This window comes from Agelaius tricolor, unplaced genomic scaffold (genome assembly GCF_023055355.1).
Source record: "Agelaius tricolor isolate 1412-34295 unplaced genomic scaffold, bAgeTri1.0.p SCAF_31, whole genome shotgun sequence".
Taxonomy (NCBI): Eukaryota; Metazoa; Chordata; class Aves; order Passeriformes; family Icteridae; genus Agelaius; species Agelaius tricolor.
In genome coordinates, this window is record NW_027269291.1 from 2134374 (window position 1) to 2160742 (window position 26369).

The window sequence follows — 26369 nt, forward strand, 5'->3', positions numbered from 1 at the left end:
AAAGGACCCGGGATCACCGGCACGGCTCGTCGGGGAGCGTGGCCACGCCGGGCAGGGCTGTCCCGGGGCCCGGAGCGCTGTGGAACCGGGCGGGAACGGCGCTGTCCCACCAACGCTTCCCGCGGGATCGGGCCGGTCCCGTAATAGGGGCCGGGAGGGCCCAGGCACACCGGGAGTGGGCGGGCACGGCACTGAGCCGCTGCTGCTTAACCCGTTCCCCGCAGCCGACAGGGGATGTCCTCCAGGCTGGAACGGGCCCGCTGCGCCGGGACAGCCCATGCGCCCCGACCCACCGGCACCGGCGCCGGCACCGGCACCGGCGGCGGCGGCGCGGGGCGGGGCCTGTGGATGAGAGGGGCGGGGCCTGTGGATGAGAGGGCGCGGGCCCAGGGGGTGTGAGGGACCGGGGGCGGGGCCTGGCGATGTGAGAGACCGGGCCCGGGGCGGGCCGAGGCGGGGTCCGGTGCCTGAGGCGGGCCCGGGGCGGGATCCGGGGCCGGGTCCGGTGCTTGAGGCGGGCTCGGGGCGGGATCCGGGGCTGGGTCCGGTGCCTGAGGCGGGCCCGGGGCGGGGTCCGGGGCGGGCCGGCGCGCGCGCAGTGTGGCGGGGGCGCGCGGCCTCCCCCTGTCGCGATGGCCGAGCAGTGAGTGCGGGCGGGGCCGGGGGGTCCCGGGCGTTCCCGGGGGGTTGCGGGTCCCCGCGGTACCAGCCGGGCCCGCTGGGGCAGGGAGTTGCGGGGCTCGGGCCCGCTCCCCCCCGGCCCGGCCTCGGCTCGCTCCGGTTCTTGTTGGCGGAGCTGGGACGCGCTCGGGCCCGGCCGGAGTGGCAGGGAGGGCGGCTGGAGTGGAGCTTCGGCTCCCCGGCGGCGGGTCCCGGGGGAGGGCGGGGACCCCCGCTCGCCCCGGGGGCTCGGGGGACAGCACGGGCGGTTCTGGTCAGCACCGCCCCTCGCTGCTGTCCCGGGCCTGTCCGTGCGCTTCGGCTGGGGGTGTTCCACAGCCAGGAGCGCTGCAGAGCGGCGGCGTAATTTTGCTCGGTTTAAGTCTTTGATGGACAGAGTGTTTTTCCGGTCCACAGGGATGTTTTTCTAGTATCAGTTGTTTCGGGGTTGAGCTCGCCATTATTTAATGTTTATTCTTTCTGTACTGTTTCAGAAAAATGGAAATTACCACTCCTCCGACATCCAAGTGTATCATGTACTGGAAAAGGAAAGTCAAGTCTGAGTACATGCGTCTGCGGCAGCTCAAGAGGTTCCAGGCAAACATGGGAGCAAAGGTACAGCCAAAGCAAGGACTGGGCTGAGATGCCCCAAAAAGAATTCATTTCAGCTCAGAGTGTCTTGAGTGATACCAGAGGGTGTCAGCGAGGTGAATTGATAAGCTGTGCTTGACTTGGGTCAATGGGAAGAGATGCCACTTCTCCTCATGCTCTGTCTTGAGCTGTGTGGGCAGGAGCTGTTGCACACACAAGGCCATTGAACAAGCACTGGTGTAACTGCAGCAGGAGAGTTCATTTCCAGTTGTTTTTTTCTCCTTGCTGAACCTTTTCAGTGCTGTTGGAGTTCTCAATGGGTTTTCTTAAATTTTGAGACTGCTCCCTCTCTTTCAGGCTCTCTTTGTGGCCAACTTTGCGAAGGTTCATGAAAAGACTCAGATCCTTAATGAAGACTGGAAGAAGCTTCGAGTGCAGCCAGTGCAGCTGATGAAGCCAGTCAGTGGGCACCCATTCCTGAAACAGGTGTGCAGAGGAAAAGGGGCAGCATCAGCAAGTGGGGACTGCAGCCAGGACTCTGCAGGGAGCTGTGGGGATGTGGATGAGTTTTTGTCTGTGTTGTCCATGCCTCACACTTCTGCAATGCAGAAATGGATAAAAAGTACCCCCAAGGCTTTTTCCTGTGATGGAGTGCACAGAGTGCATGTGGGGCTTCTGTGTTTGTCCTGAATTCAGTTTTCCTCAGGCTGTGGCAGCCTCCCAGAGTGGTTCCTCACTGACCTTCTCTGTACTTGTATTCCAGTGCACTGTTGAGAGCATTTTCCCGGGATTTTCAAGCCAGACACTGTACATGAGGACCCTGAACACAGTGGCACTGGTGCCCATTATGTACTCCTGGTCCCCCCTTCAGCAGAATTTCATGGTACGTGGGAAGCATGGGGTCTCAGTGAGGTCAGCATCTGATTGTTAAACAGTTGGGAAGTGGCTCTTCATCCCACTTGTTTCAGGCAACATCTGCTTGAGAGATGATGGAAAATGCTACTTTAGTTGCTTGTTTTGTAGAATCCCAGCCAGCCTTGTGTCCACACTACCTCACCAGGTAGTCTCATTTGCATGTGGCTTCTTGACAGAGTCACCATTGTTTCACAGGATTCAACGAGTAAATATGTTATTTTTGGGGGGGGGGGTTTGTTTGTTTGTGTTTTTCCCTAAGATTTTTATTTCCCTTTATACAAAGAGATTTATTTCTTAGGCAGGTCCTTTTGATTGTGACTGGGTTACAGTGGGATAGCCCTGATGTGTCAGTAATGAGAGATCTGAAGCTTTGCTGTGTGTTGTTGGCAGGTCTGAGGGACCAGAGCACAGCCCCATTGGGGTCAGCAAACTCTGCTTTTCTGAGCTGTGTCTGATCTCTCTTCAGGTGGAGGATGAAACAGTTCTATGCAATATCCCTTACATGGGCGACGAGGTGAAGGAAGAAGATGAAACTTTCATTGAAGAACTTATTAATAACTATGATGGCAAAGTTCATGGAGAGGAAGGTAACCTGGGAGCAGCCAGCTCTGTCCCCTCCAGGCCAGGCTGGATGGGGCTTGGAGCAACCTGGCTTGTCCATGGCAGGGGTGGAACAAGATGAGCTTTAAGATCCCTTCCAACCCAAACCTTCCTATGGGTCTGTGATTCAGTCTCTTGCAAATATCCAAGTAGTTCAGAAGTCAAAAGGTGGCAGCAGCAACCAGCTTTTCTGTGGGAGCTCTCAGAGCAGGGAAACAGGATGGTGCCTGCTATTCTCCTTTGCAAGGGCACATTCCTGCCTTTGGGTACCTCACTCCATTTTAATGCCTGGAGTGCTCTGGAGCCAGTTCTCCTGTGTGCAGGGATTCACTGGCATCCTCTGGGATGCTGAAAATGTGCTAGAGGGGGAGTAGCTCAGCAACCCTGTTCTGCTTGTTGATTCAGCCAAGAGTTTAATCAATGAAAAGCGCTGCCTGCCCCGTCATAAAATTACCCAGCAGGGAGGAAGACAGGAAAAACTGGTGTGGCCTGTCCCCAGATTGCTGAAAATGATGCACCACTACTGACTTTAGTGCTAAAATCCCACCTACCCCAAAAAAACTGAGAGAAGGGCTCTGGTGGGTAGCAGAGCACCTAGGCTTGTGGTTTGCTGCGGTGAGAAATGAGAAAGATGGTGGCACTGCCTCTTCTGTGTGTTTCAGAAATGATTTCAGGGTCAGTCCTCATCAGTGATGCTGTGTTCCTGGAGCTAGTGAATGCTCTGAATCAGTACTCGGACGAGGAAGAGGAAGGACACAATGATTCTGAGGTGAAACAGGAGGATGGAAAGGAGGAGCTGCCAGTGACAAGGAAGAGAAAGCGAATTGCAGTGGAAGGTGGGTTTGCCCCCAGAGAAGTGAAGATTATGTTGGTCACATTTCTGTCCTGCCCCTCCTGAGCGCTGGGCACTGCTCTGCTGCCATCCCTGGCTTGTTAATGTGCCAAGAGCAGTTCCAGCTTGACAAGTTCTGTAGCAGAAGGGAAATGGTCTGTTCTCACTGTCTGCTATGGACAGGGGAAGAAATCACCATCTGAAAGTGTGGTGAGAAGTTATTTAGATGAGTCATCTGGAAACCCACTTCCTGTGAGATTAGCAGAGCTGGGTGTTTTCTGAGAGGCTGTGGGATGTTTTCAAGTGCTGGTCTGGCAAACACCTGTCAGGGAGGTGTGGGTGGATCTGTTTCTGTGGGAGGCAGGGAGATGGACATTTTCAAATCCCTTCCAGACCTGCTTTCCATGTATTAGTGTTCCTCTTCCCTCTCCTGTGCCACCTGGAGCTCTTGTTGCCTAGAGGAAGCTCTGGTTTGTGGATTTTCACGTGTCCTCGATGACCTTTTGAATGCTGCTGGTTAATTTTGTCTTTGTCCTTGGTCTGTAGTGATATGGGCAGCACAAACACCAACACTTCTGTGGATGTAGAAAAGCATTGTCTGCAAGTTCTTTTTCTTGGCAGAAACAAATAGTAATAGCACTTCAGAGAAGTTGGTGCTCCCAGCAGTGCATCATGCTCCACTGAAAGTGGCCTAGCACTGCTTTGGGAATACCTCAGCCTGGCTGCAGATCACAAAGTTATCTGTTGTGCATGGGATTACATTTCTGTCTTAAAACACAATCCTGAGCATCTCTGGAATTGCTCTGTGCAGGGAGGAAAGACCCACCCACATCAGCTTGTCTGAAGAATTGTGTCTCCTCTCTTTGCAGGTAACAAGAAGTGTTCAAAGAAGAGGTTCCCCAATGACATGATATTCACTGCTATTTCTTCCATGTTTCCTGAGTATGGCTTCCCAGAGGATATGAAAGAAAGGTAGAAAAATTCCTGCACTGTTGTCTGTTCCTTTTCTTAGCAAGAGTTGAAATCTTTATTTCAGAGACCAGCACTGTGGGCTGGCTGGGCCACAAAGCTCAGTGCCTGCAGGCTCTGTGAGCAGAGTGTGTTTTGAGTGTTACAAGCTGCAGTTTGGTCTTGAGGTACCTTCTCAGGACTTCTGCTGCTCAGAGTGACCCCCAGATGTGTTAGAAATTCTCTTTTCCCAGCCCAGCAGTCAAAGAAGGAGTCAGAACTCTTCTATTCTCATTCTCAAAGTTGTTTATTGTTTCTTATCTATAAAATTCTTTCTTTGGCCTGCTGAGGTCTGTTCAGCAGGTCAGACAGAGGCACACTGGTGTTATCTTTTTATACTAAAAACTACGTGTACATTATTTACCATAACTTCCCAATACCTATCACCTATGTTAGACAGTGAGCTTCTACCTTAAACCAATCCAAAAGTGCCAACATCACAGCAGAAGATGGAGGCCAAGAAGAAGGAGAAAGACTGGCCATGCCCAGATTCCTCCATCTTGCCTCCTGAACCCCCATTCTAAAAACCCAAAAAATCTATTTTTCACCCCATGACAAGCTAATTATTATTATAATCCCTCCTTCTTGCCTCCTGAACCCCCATTCTAAAAATCCCAAAAAAATCTATTTTTCACCCCATGACAAGCTAATTATTATTATAATCCCTCCTTCTTGCCTCCTGAACCCCCATTCTAAAAATCCCAAAAAAATCTATTTTTCACCCTGTGACAAGCTAATTATTATTCTATTTAGACTTTTGTGGCTTGTAGATCCTCAGATAATTTTTTCCATGGGTCACAATCAAAGTCACAGGTGTCTTGAGCTCTGTGCCAAGCTCTCTGAGCCCCCTGGCAGGGGTTTGGGCAATGCAGGACAGCCAGAGGGATGTCCTGAATTCTAACAGTACCCGGGCCCGGGCCTGATGGTGCTGTAAAGCTGTCCCAGCTGGGGAAAGCACATCCCTGGGTGTTTGTGTTTGTGCCCAGGTACCGGGAGCTCACGGAGGTGTCTGACCCCAACGTGCTGCCTCCGCAGTGCACCCCCAACATCGACGGGCCGTGCGCCAAGTCGGTGCAGCGGGAGCAGTCCCTGCACTCCTTCCACACCCTCTTCTGCCGCCGCTGCTTCAAGTACGACTGCTTTCTGCATCGTAAGTGCCGCCTCAGCCGGACGCTCCCCTAGAGCCCTTTCTCCTCAGTTTTCCTCTGCACGCCTTGCTTAGTCCGTGCTGGAGTCTCTGGAGGGTGGTGCCTCGTGCGTTTGCAGTGGGGCCTTAGGAGCTGACGGGTGCCCAGAAGCCTTTGGTACAGACGGCTCCGCTCTTGGCTCCCACGGACGGCAGACCGACGCGCGCGGCCGTCCCCTCTCCGCGCTCAGCACGCCGCCGCCGAGCTCCCGGCAGTTTGTGCAGTAGTCCTGCCGCCACCAGACTTTGCTCTTGCTTTGCAGAAGCTCCTCAGTGAAAGGCATGAATGTTTCACTGCCAAAGTCTGGACATGCCCCCTGTGTTTTGTTGCCTCACTGGAACTTACAGCTTCGTCTTAGTCATGTTCCTGCGGTTGGTCCTGCCAAAGCCTTTTGGATACTGATTAGCTGCTGGACCTGCTGTTCTCCAGGTCTTAAGGGCTTCTTTGGGAAGTCACAGGACTTTTTCCAGTGAATTATTTATTAAAAGATATAATATTAATATGACGTGGTCTTTTTGTTTCAGTGTGAAAGCTGATCCTTCTCCTTTGGCCTCTCCTTCCCAAGCTGCCTAGTGCCCGTTGTGGGTTGGAGCAGGGTTACCCTGTGGGTCTGGTCACCTCAGGCCCTGCTGCCAGGGGAACCCTCAGCTACACAGGCTCCTGCTTCCTGTCCCTTGCAGAGTGGGGGGAGACCCTTGGAGAATGCTAATAGTAAAGATAACTGTTACTTTTTCAGCTTTTCATGCTACTCCTAATGTGTACAAACGAAAGAATAGAGAGACCAAGATTGAGCCAGATCCTTGCGGCGCAGACTGTTTCCTGTGGCTGGTATGTTTCTCTGTCACCTTAGAAACCATGAGAGAAGTGCCCTGGCCAGCTGTGCTCTGCAGAGCTCTGTGGATCTTTTGCACAACTTGGATAATTTTTTCAGAATTAGTTCTGGTCCTTGTGGGATTCAGAGGAGCATGACTGCAAATGCAGACCTTACCAGATGCATATTATAGCAGATCTCCAATAAAGATTAATTGCAGTGCTGGCAGATGGGAAATTGTATTACAGATAATTTCTCTGGACTCAGTGCAGTGTCAGAGAAATTAAGCCCTTGCTAAAAGGAGCAGAGCGAGAAGTCAGGAGGATCCAGAGGAGTGGGCTGGGGGTTCAAGCCAGGGAGCCTCTGCTGACTGGGCAGCAATGCCAGAGGGAACAGAGTGGGAACATGCAACACAAGCAGCTGGTTTGGCACTTGCTGAAGGGACCACATGTGGCCAGCCTCTTCTACCTGCTCTTGGTGGTGGCAGGACAGGGCTTGTCCCAGGGTCTGTGGAAAAGCCTTCCTGCATTCCCTGGTCATTTGCCACCTGTCTTGTCTTCTGCTCTGCTTGCAGGAAGGAGCCAAGGAGTTTGCTGCCCTGCACAACCCCCGATCCAAGTGCTCCGGGCGTCGGCGCCGGCGGCACCACGTGGTGGGCGCGTCCTGCTCCAGCACCCCGGCTGTCACCGAGACCAGGGAGGGCGACAGCGACCGCGACACGGGCAACGAGTGGGCCTCTAGCTCCTCGGGTATGGTGCCAGTCCTGGGACACCCCACTCCTCTCTGTGAGGGCAGGCAGCTCCTCCCAGCTGGAGTTCTCCCAGGCTCCCCTCTGCTTACTGCTCAGCTGGAGAATTTGGAGTTAGCAGTCAGTGTTCCCAGCAAACATGAGGGACACCAGCCCTGCCCTTGCTGCTGTGGGATTCACTGTCCTTTCCCAGGAAGGAGGAACGTTGCCAGGCCAAGCAAGAGCTTTGCTGGGACCTGCAAAGCCCAGAGCGAGCCCTTGGCTCCTGAGCACTGTGCCTGGCCTGAAGCAGGAGTGTGTGGCTGGGAATGCAGTGCAGGGTTGCAGGGCACTAGGGGGTGACCACTGCCCCCCAGAACCACGATGGCCAGGGTGTGTTTGGCTTACCATGTGCCTTTCCTGCCAGAGGCCAACTCCCGCTGCCAAACCCCCACAAAGCAGAAGCTGAGCCCGGCCTCCTCCCAGCTGTTTGCGGTGGAGACACCGCAGGAGCCCGTGGAGTGGACAGGAGCCGAGGAGTCACTCTTCCGTGTGTTCCATGGGACCTACTTCAACAACTTCTGCTCAATTGCCAGGCTGCTGGGGACAAAGACCTGCAAGCAGGTGGGTGCCCAGAGCAGGCGATGCAGCTGCAAGAGTGGGGCCAGGGCCAGAGCCACTGCCTGTTGATTTTATTTCTCTGCCACAAACCTCCCCACATCAACGCTTTTGCAGCAGTGCTGCTGTTGGCAGAGTGAGCCCTTTGTTGCTGGCATTGTGGGTTCCCTCCCGTGTGCAGTGTCACAGCCAGGTGTGCAGGCATTCATTTTCCAGGCAGGAGGAGGCAGTGTGCCATAGGCAGGAAAATGGGGCAGAGCTGCTGCTCTCTCAGCCCAGGCCTGTGAGCCTTGCTGTGCTTACTCACACTCTCCTTATGCTTTTGATAAAACAACTTGAGTGCACTGAACTTGTTTCTTCTTTTTGCTTGTGTTCTTTGGTAGGTCTTTCAGTTTGCAGTGAAGGAATCGCTTATAACGAAACTGCCAACAAATGAGTTAATGAATCCATCCCAGAAGAAGAAAAGGAAGCACAGGCAAGTGTTGGACAAGCTTGTTTTGTTCTTAAAATGCAACCAGATCCTCTGCTTTTTGTGCCAATGCATTCCTGGTAATCCCCATCTGGCTCCCATCTGCGTGCACATCCTGCTGTCACATGGGGCTGCTGCTGCTGGGTGCTGCCCTGGCCCAGCTCCAGGGCTGCTGCTCTGCCTGGGGGCTCAGTGGCCCTGCAGCCCCAGGCTCAGCTCGAGGATAGGGCAGCACAGGCTGCTAGTCCTGGTGCCACTTCCCTAAGAGCAGCCTCTGCCTCAGCTCCCTGACCTGTAACCCACTTTGTGTGTTGATCTCAGTGTGTCCAATATTATTCTGGCTCTAGTGTTTGGCTTAAAGAGCTCCTGCTGCAGCTGCATCACTCTCATCTCTCTCCACTTTATGATGGCTGCTGATCATTAATGCATGAATCTGCCAGGCCCATCTCTGCTGTGCTGGCTGCTGGTGCTCAGCAGTGCTGGCTTGCTCTCCCTGATGGCTTACACATCCTCTCAACCTTCTCTGCTCCCTTTGCAGGCTGTGGGCTGCACACTGCAGGAAGATCCAGCTGAAGAAAGGTAGAGTTGGCTGTGGCTGTGTCATGGGAGGTTTGCAAAGGTTCAGTTTTCCAGCAGGGTGGCCATGTCCTGCTCACCAGCCTGGCAGGTTGGCATTGCTGAGGGGAGTGACTGCCCCTGGCCAGGCTCCTTGGGGTGCCAGGGGCATCATGGCCATCCCAGTGCCCACTGGAGCTGCATGTGCAGCAGGGTTTGCTGCAGCCAGGGGAGGCTGAGGGCAGTGTGCAGCCCTGCTGTGGACTGGGCTGTGGTCAGTGAGCCCAGCCATGTGTGTGCCTGTGGGAGCTGGGTGCTGCCAGGCTCCCTGCCCAGTGCAGGCAGATGGGCAGCTTGCACCTTCTTGGCTCCAGTGCCCTGCACTTGCTGCTTTGAAATGGTTCCTGCAACATTCAGCTTCCAATCTTGGCATTTCTCTTTTTGGTCTAGATAATTCACCAACCCAGGTGTACAACTACCAGCCCTGTGACCACCCTGAGCATCCCTGTGACAGCTCCTGCCCTTGCATCATGACTCAGAATTTCTGTGAGAAGTTCTGCCAGTGCAACCCTGACTGTAAGAAGAGGTCAAGGACTATTGGGCAGGAAAACAGCCAGCTCTCCTGGCACAGATCACAGGGAGGGTGCAGAGCTGGGGCTTGCTGGGTGCCTACTTTATTCCTGTACTTGCTGCTCTGTCCATCCACAGCAGTTCTGTTAGCTAAGGTCCAAAAGGAGATGGTTCTGTGCTGCCATGCAGCTGTTGGCAGCTGAGACACTCCTGCTAGTGCTCATCCCTGTGTCTGTATCCTGTGGGTGCTGCTGCTGGTCCCCTGTGAGCAGGATGAGCCTCCAGCAGTTAGGCTGGGCATTGGGTCCCTGCTCTGCCATGTTTGTTTATCCTATCTGGGCTTCCATTCCCAGCTCTGCAGTGGAGAAAACAGCCAGACTTTATTCTGTCCCTGCTCAAGATCTGGCTGGGGAGGGGCAGTTGGGGCAGAGAGCCTGCATGGTCCCTCTGTTCTGTTCCAAGCTCACAGTGCAAACCCACTGTGTGTGTTGCTGCAGGTCAGAACCGCTTCCCAGGCTGCCGCTGCAAGACCCAGTGCAACACCAAGCAGTGCCCCTGCTACCTGGCTGTGAGGGAGTGTGACCCTGACCTCTGCCTCACCTGTGGGGCTTCAGAGCACTGGGACTGCAAGGTGGTCTCCTGCAAGAACTGCAGCATCCAGCGAGGCCTCAAAAAGGTATTGACAGCAGCGTGGCAGGGGCTGCCTCAGGGCAGAGCTGACACACAGCTGCTGCTGCTGTGTGTGTGTGGGGGGAACAGCTTTCCTGGAGCTGCCAGAGTCTGGAAAAGAAGCTGCTCTGCTCTGGGCCTCTGCAGCACTTACTCTGGAGTAGGGATTGTAGATAGAAAAATCAGGAGGGATTGTGGATGTCAAAGTCAGGAGATGGGAGTGAGGAATGGTGAGAGCAAAGGAGTGTATAAATTGGCTCTAGAGAAGCATTTAGTCTTGAATTCTGTTGGTCAGAGCAAGGAATTGAGCATTTAAAAAAAAGGGAAATTCAGAGAAAGTCACAAATCAGTGTGTGTCAGGTCCTGAGCAGTGCCATGTAATGGTGTAAGTGTGTAGGGAGCTGTGTCACCTTAACAAAGGGATGCTGGATGGACACTGGCTCCCTGCTGCCCCCCTGACCTGTGTTTTGTGAAGTGCTGTAGCTGCCAACTCTCCCCATTTCCTTTCATTTTGGTTCCAGCATTTGTTGCTGGCCCCATCAGACGTGGCTGGCTGGGGGACATTCATCAAGGAGGCAGTGCAGAAGAACGAGTTCATCTCCGAGTACTGCGGGGAGGTCAGTGCTGTGCTGGGGCTGCTGGCCAGGCACACGGGGGCTGTGTGTGGTGGGAGAGCTTCCTTTGGCTGCAGGGTCAGCTGCCTTCCCTGCCTCAGCTGTGCCCATGGGCTCTGACCAGGTCTGGAGATGGAGCCCTGTGCTGTCTGTCTCAGTACCTCTGGCCCTCCACTGTGGAGGAGTGTGTGCTGCTGCCTGAGAGCCCTGCTCTGGCCCTGCCCCATCCCTGGGAGCCCTGGCAAGCTCCTGAGGTGGGAGGGAGAGCAGGGGGGTGTTTCCAGGTGGGAGCCCTGGAACCTGGCTCAGCCCTCAGCTGCTGAGTCTCTCAAGGTGATCTCCCTCTACAGCTCATTTCACAGGATGAGGCTGACAGGCGAGGAAAGGTCTACGACAAGTACATGTCCAGCTTCCTCTTCAACCTCAACAATGGTAACTTCCTGAGGTTTCCAGGGGTGGAGAGGCCAGGTGGGCATGCTCAGCCCACCTCTTGCCTGGTGACAGGCCTGGCCTTACACCATGGTTTCCTTCTCTTTTTTTTTTTAATAGATTTTGTTGTTGACGCTACTCGCAAAGGAAATAAAATCCGCTTTGCCAACCACTCAGTGAACCCCAACTGCTATGCGAAAGGTGAGGTCCCCCTGCCCAGCCAGGCCAGGCAGGACATGGTGCTGTGAGAGCTCCAGCCCAAGCTGGGGCTGCACATCTCTGATGCTGCATCTCTGGTTGCAGTTGTGATGGTGAACGGAGACCACCGCATTGGCATCTTTGCCAAGAGAGCCATCCAGGCAGGAGAGGAGCTCTTCTTTGACTACAGGTACCTGGGCCAGCAGCAACCTTGGCCTGCAGGGTTGACCCCAACTCTGTGCAGGTTTGTGGGGGGAGCATTGCTGCAGCCATGATTTCTGTCCTGCAGGTACAGCCAGGCAGATGCCCTGAAGTATGTCGGCATAGAGAGGGAGACGGACATCATCTAAGCTCCGGGGTGGTTCTGGCACACCTTGCTGCTGCACCTTGTAAGCAATGCCATGTTTGCTTCACGCTGACATGACTGCTGCTGTTCCTGCTGCTGTGTGTGTCACAAGTGCTACTTTCCATCCAGACACCAGAGGGACTCGGGACAGGAGTGTAAGCAGCCCCTGGGCCATGGCTGTCCCAGGGTGGTCTCCCCTCTGCCCCAGCTGGCTGGGAAATGGGGACTGCCCAGCTGTGGCTGGAGTGGCACCAAGGGATGCCTGGGGATGGGAGAGCAGCACTATGCAATATGATACTTTGAGTAGGGGTGCCACTGAGCTGGGTAGAGGATGATGTTAAAATCCCTGCCTGTTGTGACCCAGGGGGTGTTTCTCAGAAACCTTCCTTGGGCTTTGTGACCCCCTGGCCCTGGGAATAAATGGGAAATATTCTCTGGCAGGGTGAGATTTAGCCTTGCACTCCATGCAAAAAGGAAAGAAAAAAGCACTTTAAACTAATCCTCAACTTGTGGCTGGGCCTTGTATTTTGGGGTGGAGGGACTGCAGGCATCCCAGGTGTCCTGCATCTGTCAGCACCTTTGCTGGGATGTTGCTCCAGGGCTGGGACAGGGCAGGCTGGATGGGGCTGGGCTCACCTGAAGGTTGGGGCTGTCCCCTGAGAACCACATACGGCACCAGCCTCCTGCCTGGCCTGGTGCTGGGTGCTGGGCTGTGCTCCCACTGCCCAGGGCTGGGTTTCCAGGGGGACATGGGGAGCTGACTGAGCCCTGACCTGGCTCCAGGCCCCCAGCCCGCTCCCAGCTGTTTAGTCCAGGAGCACACAGAGGTGCTGGGTTTGCCTGGGAGCCAAGCCCTCCCTGGCCCAGCCCTCACCATACTTTCCCAGGCCCCTGCCACGGCAGGCCAGGCTGTCTGTCTGTCCTTCCCATTGTCCACGATGGGCCCCTGGAGCATGGAGGTGTTTAGGTCTGTCTGGAGCAGTGCTTGTATCCCAGCACCTGCCTGAGCCTTGCTCCCTGCCACCTCCATCCGCCCAGCTCCTGCCAGCCCTGCTCTTGCCTAAGCGTCTTCTGCCACTTTGGCCATATCTGCACTATGCCAGGCTTGTGTCTGTGGTTTGTTGACGGTGAATAATGGTAATAATAATGCACTTTAAATAACATGGCTTGTAGCCTTTGTCATAATAAAGTGGTAGCAAAGACCCTTCTCTGCTCCTGGCCTCTGTTACCCTGGGCACCAGCCTGTCCCCAGACTGTCCCCAGCCTGCTGGGCTCTGCCCAGCTGTCCCCAACGTGGCTCCCAGGGTCCAGGGGGGACAGAGTGACCCTGTGCTGCCAGCTGCCTGAATCACACTGGCTCAGGGTGGGAAGGGGGCAGAGGTGGTGGTGGGGAGAGCAGGACATGATGTGTGTGTGCAGCAGCAGCTGAGCTGCCTCCAGCCCCGGCTCCCTGCACCCTCCATCTCACTCTGGGACCAGGAATTGCTGTTGCCAATGTGGTGCCTCCCTTGGTGCAGGCTGAGCCGGGATGGGAGGGGAGGATCTGCCCAGGCTGCCAAGGTGAAGTCTGGGGAGTGTCAAATGCCATCATTCTGCCTTTATTTGATTATCTTCACATCTCATTCAAAAGAACAGACTTTTTAAAAATAAAGTGCCCAGTGGAGCCAGGCCTTTGGGTAGATAAATGCATATCTGTAACATTGTCTTACCACAAACACAGCAAGTGAACAGGAGCTTTCCCTGGGCTGGAGGTAATCGGCAGGACTGGCACTTCGTACAGAGAAGTAGCAAACTACAGACCACGTACCACGACACGCGGGGGCCTCACTCCCGCGGGAGCTTCCGTTTGGTTTTTTATACAAACCGATAGAATAAAAAAAACCAGAGTGTGTAGTAGAATTATCCAGCAACAAAAATGGTAGAAAGGATCTGTACCTGATTTATGAAAGCAGCATCTCAGCAAGGTGCGGTGGCGGCATGCGCGGCCGGTGTGCAGTATTGCTGGGCGGCGCGGCCGGCGCTCGTGGCTCTCTCTGCGTGGCGAAGCGAGCAAAGCAGCGGGTCAGCTACACGGGTGGCAGCAGCAGAGGGGTGCCCCCGGCCAGAGGGAGGGTGGGCACCGGGCCTGGGGCTCCCCGGCAGAGTGGCAGAGGCCGGGCAGGGTTTGGCAGCTGTGGAGGCCTCCGGCGTGGGGGCTGTCGGTGTATCCGGGGCGAGCGAGGCTGGGGCTCGGCGCATCGTGGCCGCGCTCCGGGGCCGGGCGGTGGCGGCCGTGGGGAGGAGGTGGCGCTCGGTCCGCCCCGGTGCGGTCAGTCTGAAGGCGGGTGTTGGCAGTTCAGGTGTGCTCGGCCTTTTGGTCCCGCGGCGCTCGCTCATTGCCGGGCGGCTCCCGGGGCTGTGAGCCCGTCCCACCCCCGGCCCCGTTAGTCCCCTCTCGGCTCCTCCAGGATCTGGGGCAGGTTCTGTTCCTTGCGTGCCGCCGGCGGTTTGGCGGCACCGCCGTAATCCTGGATGGCCTTGGGCTCGTTGGTGTGGTAAGAGCCCTTGTAGCGGTGGTGGTAGAAGTAGAGCAGCACCAGCAGCCCTGACAGCAGCAGGAGCAGGAAGATCACGACTGCGGGGAAGAGACGGCAGTGAGGGACTGGGGAGGGGCCGCAGGGCCGTGCCAGTGGGGAATAGCAGCCAGAGGCTTCACTTACACCCAATGATGATCCCAATCCAGCCGTCGTCGTGCACGTGGGGGAACTCTGCAGAGACAGAGGAGGCAGCTGAGACCAGGCTGCAGCAAGGTCTCATGCTGGAGCTCCCCTTCTGCAGCTGGTGCTTGACGAGGGCTCCATCCCCACCAGGGTCCCACCACAGCACCCACCTGTGGCCATGTACCAGGGGTCCATCTCAGGAGGGATAAGGATGGTGCTGAGGGGGAGCATTGAGGCACAGCTCGACTCCACCAATTCCCCCCGGATGCTGTAGGGCCGCAGGGGACTGGTGGGGTGGAAGATGGCTTTGAGGGGCACGAGAGTGTTGAATTTCACCCCTGAGAGGCAGCCTGAGAAGCCGGGTGTGTTGTAGCGCTGGATCTCGGGGTCAATCACGCCAGTTTCTGTGGGGCCACAGAAGGAGATTACTCATCCCTCTCAGAGGACAAGGGCCATGCTGTGCAGAGGAGACCCCAGAGACCCCAGCATGGGCAGGACCCAGCTCACCCATCACACGACCCAGGTACAGGTTTTTGGGTGAGTCCAGCTTGCTGTCCACAAACAGGGAAAACTGCTGCTCCATGACGGGGAGATAGTCCACCTGGGAGGAAGGTGCACAGCATCAGTGCCCACAGAGCCACCCTGCCCATGCCCTCTCCCAGCCTGACCTGAAGCCCCTAGGCCTCACTGGGAGGGTGCCCCAGCGCAAACCTGGGTGTAGAGTGTGCGGTGCAGGCGGGTGATATTGACACGGTGGGGCCGCCCATCTGTCACTGGCTTGTTGGTGAGAGTGAAGACGTAGGGGCTGGTGCCCAGCTGGTAGCGCAGCTGCAGGCTCCCTGTGGGCAGCACAGGGCTGTCAGCAGGGCTGCACCTCTCAGTGGGCACGTCCAGCCCATCTATAGGCTCGGAAAGTGGCACCCACAGGGCAGGGGGCCTTGCCCTCACCATCATCCTTGATGAGCACGGCCATATAGTCCTTGACGAAGGTGCTGACGTAGAGCAGCACGGCAGGTGCTGAGGTGGTGCTGAAGCTGAAGCTGACCTCCTCGCTGGTGAGGTTGTAGCCAGGCAGGGGCTGCCAGGGGCTGCTCACAATGCTGGCAAACTCACGGGCGGCGTACAGCGACATGGGCAGGATGTTGTACCGCACCCAGGTGCCCTCCTCGAAGTACCCACCGATATCTGCAGGGGAGCCCACGGGGTGAGAGAGAGGAGCGCCGGCTCCTCAGCCCCTCCCACCCTGCGGAGCGCTGCCACTCACCGTGGTTGCAGAAGGGCCCGGTGAAGGCGGAGACGCTGCAGTTGCAGGTGTAGTGGCTGTAGCGCTCCACGCAGAGCCCGCTGTTCTGGCAGGGCACCGGCGGGTCCTGGCAGTAGCCGGTGCAGTTGACCCTCACGCCCTCCGTCTCGTTGGCTTTGCCCTCCAGGTTGAGCGTGACCCCGTTCATCCGCAGCGCCCGCAGGCACCCCAGGAACGGGCGCATCTTGTGCTCTGCCGCGCCTGCAGCGGGGCCGACACTGAGTGCCCTGTGGCACCTGGGCACCTGGGGGTGCAGGGATGTTGCCAGGGGCTCTCACCGACGTAGAGGGGCCGGTCAAATTCCAGGCGGACAAAGCTCTGTGGGGGGAATGGCCGCACCACCCAGGGCAGCTTGTCCACCCGCAGCCGGGCCAGCTTGACGTTGAGCTCAGCCTTCACCTGGTGCCACTCATCGTCGTTCCAGGGTACCACCGACCGCACCGTCAGGTTCTCGTCCCCATTCCCGATGTCAAATATAAACGCCACGTCCCTGGTGGCTGCAAGGACACGGTGCTGAGAAGATGCCCCAGCCCTTCTGCCCCCAACAGCCCTGCAGCCTCTGGCCCCCCCGTACTGTTGAGCTCAATGCGGATGTAGTTTCGGTAGCCTGGGTTCTCCAGGAAGACTCCGGACTGGGCAGTGGTCTTGAAGTAGAAGGAAATATCAAGGCTGTGGTTGGCTTGGAAGGTAGGGAAGATCAGGGCTGCACCCCTGTTGAAGGAGACGGTGTTCCAGGTGTTGCCTGTGGGGAACAGGAGGGGCAGTGAGGGATGGGCAGGGTCCCTCCATGTGGGACCTCCATGCAGGCACTCTGCAGGCAGGGGATGTTCTGTGGGGCCGCTCACTTACGGTCTCCATAGCACCGTAGGGGCCCCAGCACGAACTGGGCTTCAGAGCCAGTGCGGTTGGTGTCTCCAACCACAACCTGGGTGACAGGCAGGTGGTCCACAAAGGTCAGCAGACCCTTGTCTGTCCTCCTGCAAATGTGAGTGCATCAGAGGGGCCATGAGGTGTTTCTGTCCCTTCACCAGCCCACAACCCTGTTACACCCATCTGAGTGCCCCAGAGTCTGTGCCCCGCCATGACTGCAGTCCCCACCCACAGCTCCTGTTCCACAGCTGCCACCACTCACCAAATTGCATGGTCAGCATCACAGTTGCAGAAGTACTGGGGGTCAGCACAGTTCTTTTCCAGCCCGCAGGCGCAGCGCTGGATGCCTGGGCGGGAGCCCCCCCAGTAGTAGTGCCGCTCATCGTTCCGACCCATCCAGAAGCTGAAGGGCAGCCCAGCTGCAGGCAGGGAGGAGGGTCAGGACACTGTCCCGTGTCACAGCCCTGCAGTGCAGCCATGCAGCACCGACCCACAGCCCTGCAGTGCAGCCATGCAGCACCGACCCCCTTCTCCCGGCGCTCACAGGGGGTGTTGAGCAGGCGGGAGTTGTAGCAATGCAGCTCAATGCGCTGCTCGCAGTACTCAGAGGCGTTGGCCAGGGCTGAGACCTCAGCCCAGGAGGCGTTCCAGTACTCCACGGCCCCCAGGTAGGGCTGGTCCACGCTGGAGCCCGTCACTCGCGTGGCATAGTGACGGTTGTGCCGGATGATGGTCCACGCTCGGTCCTCTGCAGTGAAAGGGGAGCTTTAGGACTTGACCCCTAGGACACCCCTGCTCCAGGGGCATCAGACAGAGGTCCCCTCTGCCCTCTTGCTACCCCCACCTCGGATGTCACAATACACTGTGAAGGGTTTCAGTGGCCCACTGCCATCTGGGTCGATGGTGTAGTTGCCCGAGGTCTTCCCGCTGACCCGGTAAGCATCACATGTTTCCTTGTAAAGGGCTGGAAGAAAAGAATGGAGAGGAGGTCAGTGCAAGGGAGGCACCAGGCAGGAGTAAGGGCTGCAGGTGCCCCTACTGCCCCTGACCCACAAGGCTCCAGGCTCACATTTGTGGCAGGTCTCCCCCTTGTACCCCGTCAGGTCGCAGATGCACATGAAGTCATCCCAGGACTGGATACAGCGGCTGTCATGCTCACACAGGTTGGGGGTGCACCTGAGGGCACAGAGAGCTCCTGTCACAGCACCAGCACAGCCCCCACAATGTCCCCCACTCCCAGGCAGCACCATCAATACCTGTCTGTGATCCCACAGACGTTGAAGAACACGTTGTGGTACTGTGCCAGCCGTTGCAGTGCCAGCAGCTCCACGTCCACGGGCTGCATGTCTACGTTCAGCATCTGCAGGCAGCCGTGGAAAGCCGTCTGGTTTGACCGGCAGCCAGTGACTGAGGCCGGCTTGGGGCAGCCTGCAAGACAGATGGGGGTGAGCAGCCCCGAGGCACCCATTGCCCCAGACCCTGCCCTGCTGCCCACCTCCAAAGAAGTACTGGCTGCCAGTGCGTAGCTGGAAGGGGTGCGCCACCCGGAACTCGGCACCATCGTCATCGTCAATGGTCACCACAGCTGAGCCCTCCCGTGCCACCAGGTGCACCGAGTGCCAGAAGCCATCATTCAGGCGATGCCCTGTGCAGAGAGGTGTAGGGGGATAGAGTGTAGGTAAATAAAGGTAGTATAGAAAGTAATCTTACCCCCTAAAGAGTTGCAGCTGGGTTAATTATCAAAGATTAGGAGCAGGCCTGATTTTAACAGGCCACAGCTGTAGCTGATAATAAGAAGAGTGTTATAGAAGAGTGGATTGGTTGGTTGAGGGGAACTGGAGTCAGTTGGCTACTGCAAGAAGAAGGAAAAGTCAGTGCCTAGAGGAGCTGCCTATGAGAAACATTAAGGAGGTACGAAACTCCAGCAATATGGAACTCTTGCAATGTAATGACAATAGAACTCTTGCAATATAATAACCACAGAGAGGAAGGTGCTTGGGGATGCTCCACTGCCAGCCTGACCCCCCCAGCCCACCTGCAGCAAACTCCAGCTTCTTCTTGCCAGGCTGGGCGATGGAGACATTGACCTGCCCCTCGCTCAGCACCATCTCCAGGGAGCCCAGGCGGTCAGAAAAGCCGGTGTAGAGCAGGAGGCCAACGGTGTCCCAGGAGCGGAAGCGGAAGCTGACGGCCAGGCGGTTCCTCCGTGGGATCCCCGGCACCCGCACGTAGTTGTTGATGCCAGCAAAGGTGATGGGGCTGGTCAGCTGGTCCTGGCAGTAGTGGCCCACATTGCCCTAGGAGTGACCATGGGAGGGGTGAGGAAGGGAATGTCCCCCTCTCATCCCCATAGTGCTGGCCTCAATCGTGCCCAATTGATCCCAATGCCTGGCAGAGCCAGGCGGGCGCCCCAGGCCAGGGACAACCTTGCAGGGTCAATCCGGCACCGCCTGGCTGAGCACGGCCGCTGCCTGGCCCCACATCACCCCACAGTGGGCAGGGAGCCCATCCCAGGGAAGGGGGTACCCTTGGCTGAGCACAGCCACTGCCTGGCCCCACATCACCCCACAGCGGGCAGGGAGCCCAGTCCCAGGGAAGGGGGTACCCTGCAGTGGGGCTAAGGATGCCCAGGGGTCTCCCCACAGCAGGGAGAGAAGGGGCCACCCCCCAGGCTGGACCTCAAAGCGAATGTTGGGCCGCCGGTGCCGGGCCAGGTCAGCAACGTTGACCCCGTTGAACATGATGTTCTCCACACAGCCCCGGAAGTTCTGCCGGTACGTGAGGTGCTGCTTGTCGTGGTCGATCACCCCTCCAAAGAACACCTGGCAGGCAGAGGGAAGGTGTCAACCCCTCTCTGGAGGACACCATCAACATCTTGGCAGCCCCTGCCCAGCGCACCCACCTCAGTTTCGAGGTCAAGCTGGTCGAAGGTGCCTCGGCAGCGGAAGCGCTTGACCTCCCCGTCCAGCGTCAGGTTGACGTAGTGGCCCAAACGCTCGATGTGCAAGGAGTGCCAGTGCTGGTCATCCAGGAGGCTGCCCACGGCCACCGTGGTGTGGCCCTCAGTGGCGTGCAGTGGGCTGCTGCCTGGGGAGGACCAGCATCAGCCCGTGGCCCCCTGGCCCCACGCCCCCAGCCCCTGGTCCCGGCTCACCTAAGCTGATGTGCAGGAGGAGCTGGGCCTGTTTGAGCTCCACTGTGATGTAGTCACCCTGGGAGCCCTCCCCGTGCATCAGCACCCCATCCTGCTCCAGTGTCTTGAAGTTGAAGGAGATGTCATCCTCGAAGGTGCTGACCCTCTTGGCTCGGAAACGGTAGGAGATGGCATCGTCCCCATCAAAGTAGAGCACGTGGGACCCTGGGGAGAGCAGAGCAGCCCCAGCCATGTCACTGCCTGCAGCAGCAGGTGCCCTGGTATGGGGAACACACCCTTCTGCTGCCACGGCTGCAGAGTGTTTGGGCACACCCCCTCTGAGAGAGGTTTGCCAGAGCCAGGATCCCACCAGGCAGGGCTGCTGGAGCCCCTGGCCAGGTACTCACGGTAGGGGCAGCCATAGAGGCCCAGGCGCAGCCCAATCTTCCCACGCGGGTTCCAGGCCACGGGAATGATGCGAATGTACCGTGCAAGGATGGGGTAATGCAGGTCGTGCCGCACCACCCCGCTCTCGTTCACGTTCCCAAAGAATGTCTGGGGATGAAGGGTCACTGTCAACACCTTGCTCTGAGTCAGGGGTCTCTACCCACCTCAGAGAGCCCCCTCCCACCCCGGGCTCCCCCCTACCCAGTTGCTGCCCTGCTGGAAGAAGGGTTTCCAGCTGGTGGGGTGGTCTCCATAGAGCACGATGTAGCGTGTAAGCCAGTCGTAGGTGTTGAAGGTTCCCTGCGTGGCCACTGCGTTGATCCGGTGCTTTTGCATCAGGTCGATCTGGAGCCAGGGCTGCTTGTCCCGGGGGTCGGGGGACCAGCCGCTGGTGCCTGCGGGGGGAGCAGCTCAGCGCCTGCGGCTGCTTGCTCGGCACCACCACAGCACCTGACCGGGCCCCTCAGCCCCGCGAGAGGCAAAACCCGGCCGGGGACACCCCCTGCCCACCTCCCCTGCGGGGAGACTCACTGTGCAGACGGGCGAAGCTGGCCGAGTAGAAGATGTTATATCTGGAGGAGGCACCGATGGAGTAGGAGTAAAGGGGAGCAACGAGCTCATCATAGCAGGGTCCTGAGGGGAGAATGGAGTTGGGGGCGGCCAGGAAGCGCGGAGCTGGGCAGTGTCCCTGTGGGAGCTCCCCAGCCCTGGGGACCCCGAGGGCTCCGGGGCTCCCGAGGGCCGGCGGAGCGGCGGGCCCGCTTTGCTCTCCCCTCCCACTGCAGCGGAGCTGACACACCTCTGCGGGCCCGGCGCCGGCACCAGCCGCCTCCGCACTGACGTGGGCGACGGGACCCCCGCTCTGCCCCGCCCCGGCGGGGAACGATCCCGCGTGGGAGCCCGGGGGATCCCGTGCGAACCCTCGCAGCACCGGCAGAAGACCCTTCGGAGGGGCCGGGGTCCCAAACCTCTTTCAGGGTCCCTTACCGGGTCGGACGGAGCGCGGGGAGCTCAGGAGCATCCCCAGCTCTCTCTGTAGGATCCGTGCTGCATCAACCCCCGGCCCACCGCTCCCCGACTCTGCCCTCCCCTGTACCACCGACCCCCGCCTCGATGCCCCTTCGTCCCGGCCCCGGAGGAGGGACCGCGGGCGCCGTCTCAGGGGGCCACGGGGAGCTGCCCGGTGCGACCAGGGCCTCGCCGATTCCCGTTCCCGAGCGGCTGCCCCCAGCCCCGGTACGGGGTCGGGCCCGGTGCAGCCCCGCGGCGGGCCAGCCCGGCGGGCGGCGGCGCTGACCGAGGTTCTGGCAGAGCCCGCAGGTCCCACGGGGCGTCCCCGCTCTCCTCGGCATCCCGGGGCATTCCGGGGCATCCCGCATCCTCGGGGCGTCCCGGTTGTCCCGGGTCCCCAGGGGCTGCGGCCGGCGGGGGGGCTGCGGCGGGGCCGCCCCGGGCGGGGCGCGGTCAGCGGGAGAGCCCGGACGGCCGCGTCCGGCGGTGACCTTGGGAACCATGCGAACAGGGGCAGCGGAGGATCCCGAGGGATGCCGGGGGGGGTGCCCGGGGAAGAAGAGGGGACGCCCGAGGGAACGGAGGATGCGGGGACTGCTCGGGGATGCGCGGACGGGGCGGCGGCGCGGTCCCGCAGTGCGGAGCGGCCGCTGCCGGGACTGCGGCCCCACTTACGTGCGAGGCAGCCGGGACCGGGGCGCAGGAAGCCGGCGCAGGCGGCGAGCAAGAGCCCGAAGAGGCGGCGGGCGCTCATGCTGCGCGCCCCGAGCGCCCTCGGCGCCGCCGCTCCCGGTGCTGCAGCCGCGCGGCGGAGCGGGGCCGGCGGCTCCGCCCACGGGGCGGGAGGGAACCGGGCCGGGCCGGGCGCGGCGCAGAGCCCCGGCCACCCCCGCCGCGCCCCCGGCAGATGCTCCGCCCGGGAGGGAGCTCGATTTCCCCACTCCTCGGCACGGCGAGCGGCCCCGGACTGCACCGGGGCTCTGTGAGTGCGGTACCGGCGCACCGGGAGGCTGTGCGGGAGCTCCCCGGGCACCCCCGGTCGGTTCCCAGGCAGTGCCCGGTCCAGCCGCCGCTCGGGGAGGGTCGGAGCGGTGCCCGCAGCCCCCCCGCAGCAGATGTGGAGGGTTTGTAATCAAGCCGTGGATTAAGGCCTGCAGGTCTCGGGGTCGCCGCTCTCTCCAGTGGTGCAGAAGAAGGGATTTAGTTCGTATCTGCTCTCAACCACCCCCAGACGCCCACAGAGGGGTTTGGGGGGGCTGGTGCCTGCGTGCCCTACATACCCCACAGCCCCGAGGGAGCAGGAGTCCTGCTGTCCCAGGGGCCTGGAGCAGTCCCGGGGGACGGGGATGCCCCAGCAGCTGCTGGCTCCAGGCTGGCTCCAGGCAGGAGCAGGAGCACGGCCAGGCTGTGCCCAGCTCTGCACCGGTGGCTCCAGACCTGGCAGAATGTGCCAGGCTGGCTGCCCGGGCAGGGCAGCACCGCAATCAGCTGGGGCAGCCGGGGCTGAGCCTGGGCAGGGAGAGAGAATAGAAAGCCCCAGGTGTGGCAGGGATGTGGGACAGCTGGCAGTGCACCAGTTCTGCTACCAGGAGCTGGAACTGTAAGCTGAGGGCGTTGGCACCTTCCCTCCTGGCCCCCAGACCTGGCAGTGCCCACAGGTCCATCCCAGGAGAGGCACAGCCTCCCTGGCCTTATCCTGCCACCCTGTCTGCTCTCAGCCCCACATCCTGACCCTGTGCTGGGCCAGATCTGTGACAGCCCCAACAGGGATGTGTAGAATCCCTGCTCTGCACCCACAGACTGGCCCCAGGACCCTCCTCCCTCCCCTTCCCCCCAGATGCAGGGTGCAGGAAGGCACCCCCAGAGCCAGCACAGGGCAGAGAGCTGCAGTTGGCACCCCTGCACTGCAGAAAGAGCAGGAGAGGGGGAAGAAACATCCAGCAAAGAGCCCTGGGGGCCCCCTGGATGCTGGGGGCACCTGTCCTGGCTGCTCTTGATCCCGGGTGCAGCAGCTCCTCAGCCCCACAGGGAGCAGCCAGGATCCTGTCTGGAGGCAGCAGGAGGGCCGAGGCAGAGTGGAGATAAGCCATGGCAAAGACAGCTGGAGCTGGGAGAAAGGGGGATTGAGGGATTATGGCCAGGAGCCCATCAAAGCTAGGGATCAATCTTCTCCCCCCTGAGGAGGGGAAATGGGGCCTCTGCCCCACAGGAACTAATCTGCTTTTTAATGAGGAGCTGGGAATTGTGTTGTCAACAACCAGCAACAGCCCTGCCCAGCACTGTGGGGATGCAGCACCAGGCTGGGAGCCCTGGGCGAGTGCTCTGCACCAGCAGCCACCCAGCTTCTGGAACCACCACGTTTGCCATCAGGAAAAGACAACCCTAGGCCAGGCAGGGCTCTGCCAACCCTGCCTGAGGAGCAGCCTGCCTGTGCCCAGCTCGGTGCCAGCCCACAGCAGCAGCTCCCACTCCGTTCATTCTCTCTGGTCCTGCAGAAGCCAACAACAGCCCTGGGGCGGGCTGGGGTTTCCTGCATGTGCTGGATGCCCTCGGCCAGCCCCTGCTCCCCTGGCTGGGTGCTCCCAGGTTTGTCCTGCACACCCACACGACAGAGACTGAGCAGAGCTGCTATTTCTGTCCCCAGCATGCAGACGTAGAAGGTGCACCAAGTAAAAGATTCATTATAGGGCTACAGGGGTGTCACACCTGCCTTGCCTTCCACCCCAGGGCTGGATACGTGCTCTGTATTTTCAGTTTTGGGAGCTGCACGTGGTCAAACCACAGGTTAGAAAGAGCTGAGACACCAACATCTTCAGATCCAGCAGCCAGGAGAAAGGCTCTGCTGTGCAATGACAGAGCAGGTAAGGGGGCTCCAGGGTGAGGGGTGTGCTGGGAGCCAGGTAGGACCCCCCCTATCACTGGCTTTTCTTAATTTTTTAGTGAGTCCTGTGGGTTTAGACTGAAAGGCAAAACCCTGGGGAATCAGGGCAGTGCCTCATGCTCCAGGCCCCTGGGGCCCTGAGCAGGAAAGGGTCTGGAGGAGCTGCTGGAGAGTCAACCTGCCCTGGGTTCTGACCCCAGCTGTGGCCCCAGAGCAGCTGAGGGGCCCAAGCCCAGCTGCCTGGGCTCACTGACAGGGGCCAGAGTGAAATTGCTGTTACGAGGCTATGATGAGTCAGAGAGTGTCAGATCCTGATCTCCAGGTCAGTGGGGGCCCAACTGACCAGTGCCAGGCTGTACCAGGCTGCAGCACCGTCCTGCTCCCCAGAGGGGTGAGCAGCTGGGAGGTGGGAGCACTGTGCTCCCTGTGTGGGGCAGGAGCTCCCTACCTGGGAACAGGACCAGGCAGTGCAAGGCCGTGCCCACTCTGGGGTCCCCAGGGTGGTGCGTGGGGGCTTTGGGCACCTGGGGATGAGGGTGTGGATCCCCAGGACTCAACTGTCCAAGGCCACAGGCTGGGTGCTGAGCCCCAGAGCAGCTCCCTTGTACGTGCAGGGTGGGTTTGTGGGACAAGGTGTTGTGCTGGGGATGCTGTGGCTGGGGTCACGTCCTTCTACCAGCTCTGCTTTGAGAGGCTGCTCAGGAAGCCTCTGTGGTTGCTCTTGCAATGTCTGAAACCTGCAAAATTAACTGCTGCAGGGTGGGTGTGAGATAGAAACAAATCCCACAGGTAGAGCCCGGGGCTGGGGACTGCAACACACCCGGGCTGGGCTCCCTGTGGCGAGGCTGGGTGGAGGATGGCTGTCCCAGGTGTGGCTCTGCACCTCGTGGCCGGGCCACCCCTGCCGAGCCTCCCTCTGCACAGGTGACTCCCAGCCCCTTCTCAACAGAGCTGATGGCCACCACTGACTTCTACCTCTGGGAGGACGGGTACTCAGGTGAGGCCAGCATGTTGCCTGAGCTCTGTGAGAAGGAGGCAGTGCAGGGCTTTGCCCGCACCTTCCAGCCGGCCGTGTACCTGCTGCTCTCGCTGCTGGGCACAGTGGGGAACGGGCTGGTGCTGCTCACACACACCCGCTACCGCCAGGCACGCAGCGTCACCGATGTCTGCCTCCTGCACCTGGCTCTGTCCGACCTCCTGCTGCTCCTGACGCTGCCCTTCGCCATCCTCGACACGCTGCGGGGCTGGTCCCCGGCCACAGCCGCCTGCAAGGCGCTGCAGGGTCTCTACGCCCTCAACTTCTACAGCGGCTTCCTCTTCCTCACCTTCATCAGCGTGGATCGCTACGTGGCCATCGTGCGGGTGCCGGCCGCCTGCCGCCTGCGCCCCCGGGCTCGCCGGCTCGGCTGCCTGGCAGCGGGGCTGGCCTGGGGGGTGGCCACGCTGCTGGCACTGCCCCAGTTCATCTACAGCCGGGCGGAGCAGCACCACGACCTCCGCCTCTGCCGTGTCGTCTTCCCCCGCGAGGTCTCACGGGCGGCCCGCGGTGCCACCAACCTGCTGCAGGTGGTGCTGGGCTTCGCGGTGCCCTGCCTGGTGATGACGAGCTCTTATGCAGCCGTGGCACGGACGCTGCTGGCGAGCCGCGGTGCCCAGCCCCAGCGGGCTCTGCGGGTGCTGCTGGCCCTGGTGCTCGTGTTTGTGGCCCTGCAGCTGCCCCACAGCCTGATGGTGCTGCTGGACGCGGCCGAGCTGCTGTTCCCCTGGGAGATGAGCTGCGCCCAGAGCCGCCGCAAGGACCTGGCGCTGCTGGTCACCGGCGGGCTGGCGTACCTGCGCTGCTGCCTCAACCCCCTGCTCTACGCCTTCCTCGGCCAGCGCTTCCGCCGGGAGCTGCGGCTGCTCGCCAGCGACTGTGTGGGCTCCCTCGGCCCGCGCTGCTCCGGCCGCCCCAGTCTCCGCCGGCGGTCATCGCTCTCCAGCTACTTGGACGTGATGTAGGAGCCCGGTGCCGCGGGGCTCGGTCCCTCCGCCACTCCGCGGGGACAGCCCCGTCCCGTGGGCACCGGGACACGGGCAGCACCGGGACAGCCCGCACGGTGCCTGCACACGCCTGGGCAGAGGGGAGAGCAGCCCCGCAGCGCCTGCACGCCCTGCGAGTGCCCGCACTGCCCGGCGACCCGCGGGGCTGCGGTCCCCGCACAGAGCCTGCAGTGTCACCGCGCC

The 26369-nt window shown here is 59.7% G+C and overlaps 3 protein-coding genes across 3 annotated transcripts; 2 read left to right on the plus strand and 1 right to left on the minus strand.

Annotated features, from left to right (window-relative positions):
* The first annotated feature begins 537 nt into the window (after positions 1-537).
* EZH1 (enhancer of zeste 1 polycomb repressive complex 2 subunit) lies at positions 538-13001 on the plus strand. The gene is made up of 20 exons (XM_071451097.1): positions 538-643; positions 1155-1275; positions 1609-1737; positions 2015-2134; positions 2633-2753; positions 3429-3602; positions 4468-4570; positions 5593-5756; positions 6530-6621; positions 7179-7353; positions 7759-7955; positions 8333-8424; positions 8957-8997; positions 9424-9549; positions 10041-10219; positions 10734-10829; positions 11177-11258; positions 11376-11456; positions 11559-11643; positions 11743-13001. Exons 1-20 carry the CDS (start codon positions 633-635, stop codon positions 11801-11803), a joined length of 2250 nt encoding a protein of 749 aa, XP_071307198.1. The 5' UTR covers positions 538-632; the 3' UTR covers positions 11804-13001.
* Positions 13002-13381: 380 nt separating this feature from the next.
* On the minus strand, positions 13382-22115 carry CNTNAP1 (contactin associated protein 1). Its single transcript, XM_071451066.1, has 24 exons — positions 21938-22115; positions 20783-20884; positions 20453-20646; positions 20212-20359; positions 19826-20029; positions 19574-19758; positions 19350-19493; positions 18707-18968; positions 18167-18316; positions 17928-18099; positions 17741-17847; positions 17516-17635; positions 17216-17419; positions 16934-17090; positions 16651-16778; positions 16376-16543; positions 16080-16298; positions 15763-16002; positions 15447-15683; positions 15210-15337; positions 15006-15099; positions 14669-14902; positions 14499-14546; positions 13382-14413 (listed from the first exon to the last, which is right to left on the minus strand). Exons 1-24 carry the CDS (start codon positions 22014-22016, stop codon positions 14223-14225), a joined length of 3915 nt encoding a protein of 1304 aa, XP_071307167.1. The 5' UTR covers positions 22017-22115; the 3' UTR covers positions 13382-14222.
* A 1996-nt stretch (positions 22116-24111) lies between these two features.
* CCR10 (C-C motif chemokine receptor 10) lies at positions 24112-26144 on the plus strand. The gene is made up of 2 exons (XM_071450919.1): positions 24112-24123; positions 25068-26144. Exons 1-2 carry the CDS (start codon positions 24112-24114, stop codon positions 26142-26144), a joined length of 1089 nt encoding a protein of 362 aa, XP_071307020.1.
* Positions 26145-26369: the final 225 nt, after the last annotated feature.